Source organism: Glycine max, chromosome 11 (assembly GCF_000004515.6).
Source record: "Glycine max cultivar Williams 82 chromosome 11, Glycine_max_v4.0, whole genome shotgun sequence".
Taxonomy (NCBI): domain Eukaryota; kingdom Viridiplantae; phylum Streptophyta; class Magnoliopsida; order Fabales; family Fabaceae; genus Glycine; species Glycine max.
Genome location: NC_038247.2, coordinates 21,559,836 through 21,568,841, shown reverse-complemented (window position 1 = coordinate 21,568,841; position 9,006 = coordinate 21,559,836). Strand labels below are relative to the sequence as shown.

General features: G+C 31.3%; 2 protein-coding genes across 2 annotated transcripts; one reads left to right on the top strand and one right to left on the bottom strand.

Annotated features, from left to right (window-relative positions):
• The first annotated feature begins 2,212 nt into the window (after positions 1-2,212).
• LOC100805962 (spermidine hydroxycinnamoyl transferase) lies at positions 2,213-3,888 on the top strand. The gene has a single exon (XM_003539320.5). The coding sequence runs from the start codon at positions 2,278-2,280 to the stop codon at positions 3,721-3,723; it is 1,446 nt and encodes a 481-aa protein (XP_003539368.1). The 5' UTR covers positions 2,213-2,277; the 3' UTR covers positions 3,724-3,888.
• Positions 3,889-4,560: 672 nt separating this feature from the next.
• LOC106795184 (amino acid transporter AVT1I) lies at positions 4,561-8,504 on the bottom strand. Its single transcript, XM_014764092.3, is given in 4 exon segments — positions 4,561-5,284; positions 6,024-6,488; positions 6,490-6,632; positions 8,087-8,504. Coding segments are annotated over 4 exon segments (1,314 nt in total). The 5' UTR covers positions 8,277-8,504; the 3' UTR covers positions 4,561-4,768.
• Positions 8,505-9,006: the final 502 nt, after the last annotated feature.

Below are 9,006 nucleotides of genomic sequence, written 5' to 3'. Positions count from 1 at the left end.
AATATAGCTAGTTCGATTCAATTACTTAATCAAAAGAAATATTAAAATAAAATTAATAGAAATTATATAAAATAAGATTAATGTAAATTATATTTTCTATTAATTTTATTTTAATGTATTTATATCATAATCAATATATTAATATTTCTATAGAAATTTATTAATATATATTAATTTATATTTATTAAAATTAATTTACCAATATAGACTAATAATATTAAATATTAATGAATTTGAATTAATAATATTTTATATTTTTAATTTTAATTTTTTAACATATGAAATAATATTTAATATTAATAAATATATAGTATTAAAATGAGAAATTAATAATATAATATATACTGAAAATTTAAACTTAATATTAATGAATTATTATTAACAAATATAAATTAGTATATGTTTGTTGGATATTAGTAAATATATATTATTTTATATTTTAATCATGTGTAAAAAAAATTTGGACCAACAATAATTACACATAGTGAGATTAGTGACCTAGTAGGTTGGGGAATACCTATGAGTGTAAGTGGGTCGGTTTGGATTAGGTTTGATCAAACTCATGATCAACCAAATCAAATTTGAACGAGTTTGTTTGGGTCAGTTTTTTAAGAAAAAATATGAAACACAACCCAAATCAATCCATTTGTGAACGATTTGGGTTGAGTTAGATCAACGGGGTCAAACATTTAATTTTGTCTGTTCTTTTTTTGAAAGACAATATTTTTTACAAGTTAAAATTTTTATTAAATGAATCAGACACAACTATTTTTTGTTAGATTTTTTATTAAAAAGAATTTTTTTTATATTGTCACACTCCACTCCACTTATTGCTATCTATCTATTTATCTATCCGTGGAGGATGAGAAATTAAGCATGCCATATTCAAGATAAGGAGTTTCAATAAACATAGTGAGAATGAATTTTAAACATTTTTTTCTATCAAAACCAATAGAATATTACAAGGCATATTCTTTGTAAATAGATTGAAATATTTTTAGAAGCTCATCTGAAGTGGTTTCAACTTTCAATCAATAAAACCTTTGTCGCTTTGATCCTTAAGGTTAAGGATGCATTGATACATACTCAATTCAAGCCGATAAGTCTATGTAATTAATAGTCAATAGTATTTGATTTTTTTAAAATTTAAAAATATATATTATATAATAATAATAATTTAATACAAATTAACAAGTCTACGGATCAACAAATTCAAATATTAAAACTTGTGACCCAATCCAAAATTCAACATATTTAATTGATTCGATTTGGATTTAACCTAAACACAAAAATTATCCAACCCAAACTATTTGGGTTAATTCAGATTCGCACAGGTACCCCAGACCTGCTTACATCCCTAGGAACACGGGTAATTTTTGACCCATACCTATTGATTTATATTAAATATATACCAATTAATATAATAATAAATCATGTTTAGTAAATATAAGTTAATAATAAATATGTGATATCATTAAATACTAATAAATATTATTTATTAAATTTATAATAATAATATTAATAGTTGTAGATTAGTATATATATATTTATTGATTATTAAAAATATATAGTAATGATAATAATGGAAGTTTTACGTATTTATTGACCGTAAAGATTTGTAGTTATTTTCGAAAATTGATCTTTTATGATTTACAAAATCCCATTTGACAGATTTCCGATTAAGTTGATTAATGGAAGTTTTAAATTTGAAACAAATTGATTTTCCCATGATTTTTGGTGTAAATTGATTATAACAACGGTGTTAACTGCGTTAGTGACTCTCCCTCAGTTCACGTGTGGTTGGCTTATTGGCTGGGACCACAATTGCGTAGTGGTCCTGATAGGATGAGTTTTTATGTGTGCAGGTTTTTTGTAGAGATTTAAAAATGCTGAACTGTCATCAGAGAGAGAGAGACACAGGGATTTTTTTTTTGTCTCTTATGTGAAATGAATCATATCCTAAGCAAGAAATTTATACTAATAATATTAATAGTTGTAGATTAGTATATATATATATTTATTGATTATTAAAAATATATAGTAATTAATTAATATCAATTTCTCAGTAGCATGAACTATATTAATGTATACTGATTAATTTATATTTATTAATAATAATTTGTAAGTATTATTTTATTAATTTATATTTATAATATATTAATATTTATTTGATAATAGTAAATATATGTACAATATTGGTCCTTGGTTTAAGTTACTACTTGTTCCATACAGTACAAATACAAATACAGCCTCAAGCACAATATTCAAGCACAAAAGATGAAAACCATTGTGGCTTCTTACAACATCACTCCAAATCAACCAACTCCAAAGGACCCTTTATGGCTATCCGATAGTGACCAAATCGGGGTCCTAGGTCATGTATCCATTCTCTACATTTACAGATCAGCAAAAGAACACAACAACAACACCGTTGAGAGGATGAAGAACTCTCTTAGCAAGCTTCTATCGTACTACTATCCAGTAGCTGGCAGGTTAAGGTTGTCAAAAAGTGGTCGAATGGAATTGGATTGCAACGCAAAGGGAGTGACATTGCTTGAAGCCGAAACCACAAACACATTTGTTGATTATGGAGACGACTTTTCACCGTCCGAGTTCACCGATGAACTCATTCCAAAACTTGATGATACTCAACAACCTATAGAGGAGATTCCCCTACTGCTGGTGCAATTAACAAGGTTCCATAGTGGTGGTGATTGTGAAGGCCTTGCCATTGGAGTTCTTCTATCTCATCCTTTGACCGATGCCACCGGCATCATTGACTTCATGAACAGATGGGCAAAGCTGTCTCGGGGAGAAGAACTAGACCCTAATGAAATCCCGTTTCTTGATCGAACACTACTCAAATTCCCAGACATTTTGTTGGAGAAACCGAGGGAAGTAAATACTAGAGAGATTAGTAAACTTGACACCAGTACACTTCAACATATTCCAACATCAAAACTGTTAGATCAGTGGAAGAAGCCTGTGGTGCCACAAACACCAGAAGATGATGGGATAGATAAGCCAAAGAAGAGAAGTGGTGCAATGCTAAAACTCACATCAAGCCAGGTGGAGAGGCTAAAGAATAAGGCTATGGCTAATAACCATCAATCTTCAAAACAAGGGTCAAGACCTAATTATAGCAGATTTGAAGTTGTTGCTGCTCATATATGGAGGTGTGCATCTAAGGCTCTTGGTGATGACCTAACTCAAGTTCGGTTCAGTGTTAATTTTCGCAATAGAATGAACCCACCTCTCCCTCATAACTATTTTGGCAATGCTGTGGCAAACGTAGCCACACCTGAGGGAGATATCATATCAAACCCATTAGGTTTTGCTGCTCATAAGATAAGGGAAGCATCTCATGCAGTCACGGACGAGTTTGTAAAGTCACAATTAAACGTTAGTCGTTTAGGCCAAGTGCAATTGGATAACATAAGGGCTTTCTTCATGCGACAAGGACACCGTGTGAATATCCCTTATGCTTTGAATCATAATGTTTTGTTCCTCACAAGCTTCACTAACATGCCAGTGTATGAATCAGATTTTGGTTGGGGAAAGCCAGTGCATTTTGGCTTAGCAAGTAGATCTCCAGCAGATAGGGCTGCAATTCTTCCAAGCCCAGATGGAGATGGTGTTATTGTAGCCTTATTTTTTCAGACAGCACTTATGCAGCTTTTCAAAAATTACTTTTATGAGGATATGTATTTATCCTTGTTATAGCTCGTATGGAGCTACCATATTCTGTTAGCTAGCTTTATTTGTTTTTTTGTGTTTTGGGTCTGTTTCCTTGTTTTTATTATTTAAGAGTTGATCATGTTCAGTTTCCTTTTCAGAACTTTTAAGTATGTTTGATCATGACCTGACAAAAGGAGATGATCTTAGTTATATTTGGGTAAGGGAAATGCTTGTTGTTACGTATTCGTATATTTGCGTAAACTGTGTAACAGTACTTTTGTATTTCTTAGTTTTTACATATAAACCTTAAAAGACAGATAAAAGCCAAGCGAAAGAAGTATCACTTCAACTCAAGCAGCTAAATCATGATTTAACCGGCCAATACGTAAAAGCTAATTTTGTCAACAAAAAGTTTCTTGTAATAATGTCATCTGAACTCGTAACTTTGGTCTCTCCCTAGGTGTATAACTCGCTATATATAACCATGTTATTTTGAACACGACTTAAAATCAAGCGATATAGACACACAAGTAGTTCACAAGAGGCAAAAGTGTATGTGATTTTCATTTTTCAGTTCAGTTCCTTTTTACTTCCCTTGCATCAAAAGGTGGTCAAAATATCATGTCACCTTGTTCAGAAAAACACTCTTGCAACAAAACAAGTCTCTTAAACATGTTTTAATTATTAGAGATATGTAGTTTGTGATCGTTCATCGGCCATTATATAGGCTTACTACTAATCACAGAAATTAGTTAAACTTAATTGGTTAGCTCAATTATAAACTCTACAAATAGGAGTATTGTAATTCTTTTTAGTATCTTTTTCAATCAATTTAGTATGTTGCCACATGAGTATCAATATGATCTTTATCTCTCTTATCAATTTGATCATCATTTTTTTGAGCCATGGATTCGTAACAATGTTCAAATGACAAGAAGATATATCCGACAAAGGTTATGCCTCACAAAATGTCGATACAGGCTGCCTAAGTATTGACAGAAGCATATCTTTGCACATTTAAGTACATGCATGTTCAAAAGTTTCAGGTTATAGCAGCTTCTTCCAAATGCACTATCCAATCCACTAACACTTACAAATTATGAACTATATCTACAAGAGATGTATAAGTACCCACAACAGCAATAGTAACCCCCATTATTATTATTGAATAATTGATGATCATTTCAGACCCAAATCTCTTGTAAGCTCCTGAAATCTTCAAGTAGCACACTGATGGCATTAAAATTGAAGTTGAGACACTTAGTAATGCCCCAATGAGTGACATGAGATATCCAAACAAGGGAATTGCCACGGCTACAATAAGAGTGCTAATGAGCATGGAAGTACTGACAAACATATGTGTGAACCTTTTGTTGTAATGCCATGAAACTTTGTTTTTTACAGCATTTATGACTGGAGTAAGCATCAATGCATATTTGGTTATAGGATTGACCAAGGTAGTGAATATTGCCACATGTGAACTGAACTTGCCTGTTGGGAGGTTCAAAGTCACTTGTGATTCAACCTCCTGTCCAAACATTAAGTAGCCCAAAACACCTGCTGCTGCATAACCAAGGGTGCATACGGTAAAGCATGCAGACAGCACCTGCCAAAACAGAGGAATTTGAACCATTGTTAACTATTTAGAAACCAAATCATGAAAATGAAGAAGCATTAATCCATGTTTCATTCAGAATGCAATCTGGGTAAGTAACTTAATTAGACACTCATTCAATAAAAAAAACTAATCCCATCAGAGTTCATGTCATAAGCACTTGGTTGAAAGTAGAATTGTTGCTATTGACAAGAGTACTATAATAAGCTTATTGAAATAAACTACTGTAGGATTGTTGCAAAATTGATTTTGGATGAAATTGATTTTGTTTAAAAACCAATTGAGAAGAAATTATGTTTAAAATGTGGAGTCATAATTAGCTTCTTAAATCACATCTGAGATGTAGAACCAAAACACTATTTGATGTGAAATGATTTATATTTACAAGTTTCTATTCTAAAAACAAGTTATTAATAAAACTCCATATTAATTTTTTTATCTGGTGCAAAAGATACACAAAATTCATATCAAAATGCACAGAAAAGAAATAATTAGTTGTTTTGGTGACTGGTTAGGCATGTCCAAGATACATGGATGGGTATCATGTGGGTCAATAAACCTATAACTTTGCAGAAACTCTTTCAAGCATTCCTAAATCATTCAATAGTAAAGGGGGTTTAGTCCAGTTGGTTAAGCAGGATGCGTAACTTGTTGTAAACCCCGGTACCTATCTTTGATTACTACGAATAAAAAAAATCATGTAATAGTGCAAAAATTGTTACGTTCTTACCTTGGAGAACTGACTTTTGTCTCTCATAAAATTATAGAGAGTAGGAAGGATAGGATGAGCACTATAACAGAAGGCATATAAACTGACAGCAGCAGGTATTCCACTCAATCTAAAAATTGTTCCCTTTGCATGAAATCCTGTGCCATCAATGGTTCCATTCCAAAATATAGAAAGGAGGAAAATGGAAGAAGCCAATGCACCACTAGCAGAGACATAAGATAGCATGCTCAAATCCTCCAACAAAACACTAGGCAAAATAACAAGGGCAGCAATCATGGTGAAAATTGATGTACCACCAATTGTTAACCCTGCAAGTTCAAGTTGCATGTTTGGTACTAGTTTGTCGAGATTGTCACCCTCTAAAATCAGAAAACCTGTTACAACTAGGTAGAGCTCAGAATTCATAGCAATTGATACAATTATCCTTCCCTTGTCGCCAAATGCACGTTGACCTATGTCAGGAAAAATTCTTGATATCAGGATCCATATCCATGCATCTTTTGACCAAAATGCCAGTGTAACAACAAGCAATGGCAATCACAAATAGTAGGGATATGCTTAACCATCCCCCAGATGCCAGTGCATAAGGCATGGAAATAATACCAACTCCTGAAACATAGCAGCATAAATGTTAGTAATAATAGTAAGTTTCAACTATAGACATAGCTTAGATGTATCATTCAAACATCGTCGTCTATGTCGGAAAAAGACATAAACAAGTCATGTGATCGCTGCACTGTTATATCAGCCCGTAGCTGGATGCAGAGAAATATTGTAAGCTTACATAAAGACAAAAGTTTTCTTTAAAAAATAAAGAAAAAGTCAAAACCAAATTAGGCATAAAATACAATAATTCTAAATTATTCTGTAATATCTTTTCTTAATTCTTTTATTTATTATATAAAATATTAAATACAATATATTTATTATTCATTTAATTCTTTTTATAACATGTTAAGATAATATTATAAAAGGATATAACATTATTTAGTGAATTTAATTAAGTATGCATTGGCAGTCTAAATATTACAGTCAAATAGTCACAGGTTGTTATATATAATAAGATGGTTAACTTTTTGTAATACTTATTTTAAAAATATATTTGTGATAAATTTTAATTAGTTGATGGTGTAAACCATTTTACACTAACCAATATCATATCAAAATCAAACTCTTTTTTAAGATAAAATCAAACTCTTATTTAATAAGATATAATGTATATGGTTTAAAAAAATATAATGTATAAGTATGGATGTAAATTTTTTTTATCAAAGAAAAAATTTATCTGAGTTGAATCTCAGGACTCACCAATGTCAGGATAACCTCAAAGCTTAAGCGTGATGCTTATTAACAAACATAATAATTTCTTTATACTTTATTGTTAGATTGGATGGTTGTTAATTTAATGTGTCTTATTTTTTGCGAGGATTATTTTAATGGGTCCTAAAATTCTATACTTTAATCTATCGCCTATTAGTTGGGCCTATTGATGTAAGGTCTATTTATCATAAGCAAGGTCTATTTAAGGTGTAGTGTCTCCGGACACTACATACCCTCGCTCTTGTACTCATGTAATGACAGAAGAGTAAATTGAAAATAAACTAATTCTAACCCAAAATCTTAAAGATTTTTTCTTTTTCATTGAAAACCTCCAAAAGCAAAACTTACACTCCTCCTACTAGTGTTGGAGAACATTGTTGGATTTTAAGTATATAATTAGAATCAGAACAATAAGTCCAAAATGTTAAGACATTTTTATACAGAAAGGTCACTCACTCAAGATGCACTTTAAATTCCCTCACTATTACACCTTAAAATAGACCTTGCTTATGATAAATAGACCTTATGAAAAATACCCTTTTTTAGAGCACGCATTTTTGTGTAGCAACAAGATCTTCAATGCTCAAGGACAGGACCAAATGGTAAAGCTAAAGAGTAAAGTTGGACAAAAAAAAAAGATACCAAAAAGGACCAAAACTCAAGCAAAAAAACACAAGAAAGTGTGCATCATAATGGTAAAAATGATTGTGTAAGAGAGAAAGAAAGAGGGCATGCAAACAAACCTGAGAGGGCATTAATGAGGTGGAAGCAGGTCTTGAAAAAGGAGGTGTTATCCACATGAGGTGTGTGTAGATCACAAGTTTTGGCCACCAAAGCCTCATCTGAACCATTCACTTGGTGCAATTTTTCATCATCGAGAAGGGGTATGGTAATGGAGGAGAATCTATCACCTTGCTCACCAGCCATAGGCATAAGAAGTGTGTGTGTGTGTGTGTTTTTCAGAGTTTTTGTAACCACAAGAAGATTGTACTTTCAGTGTTTGTGGTGTGAGACAGGCACACACACACACCCCAGAGAAAGTACAAAAGTTCCTTCGTTCTCTAACTTTGATAGTATGTAACTGAAGTAAACAAATTGGCCCTTAAAAAAAACATCTTTGTATCTATCCAAGGGTCTTCTTTGCTAGCTGGGCTTGTGGCCATGTCATAGTGACTTGACTTGACTCATTTATACAATGAATTCGCTTTTATGACATTTTTCATTTGATACAAAATTTAATTAATTCACTTGAAATATAATAAAACATTTATGAATTATTATTGAAATATTTTTAATTAAATAAATTATTTTTCTAAAAAAATTTTATAAATCCAAAATATCCTCCACCGAAAACAATCACGTTGGAGCTTACAATTATTAGTTAAGTTAAAATAATTTTACACAAGTTATTTTACGTGTTTGATAGTAAAAAAAAAAGAAAATTAAAAGCTTCGGTAGTAATTATATTTTTATTACTATTAAATAATAGTTTGTTGATTAAATAAATATTCTCATAATGTTATGAATAATTATGAATAGATGTGCATCTCCGGATCCCAAAACTTTACTAATTTCCTAAAAGATTATAACCCATTCTCTATTCATCTTTTCACCCTTAATAAAGATGAATTTCTTGAGTTATAGATTTATGCCTATAAATAAG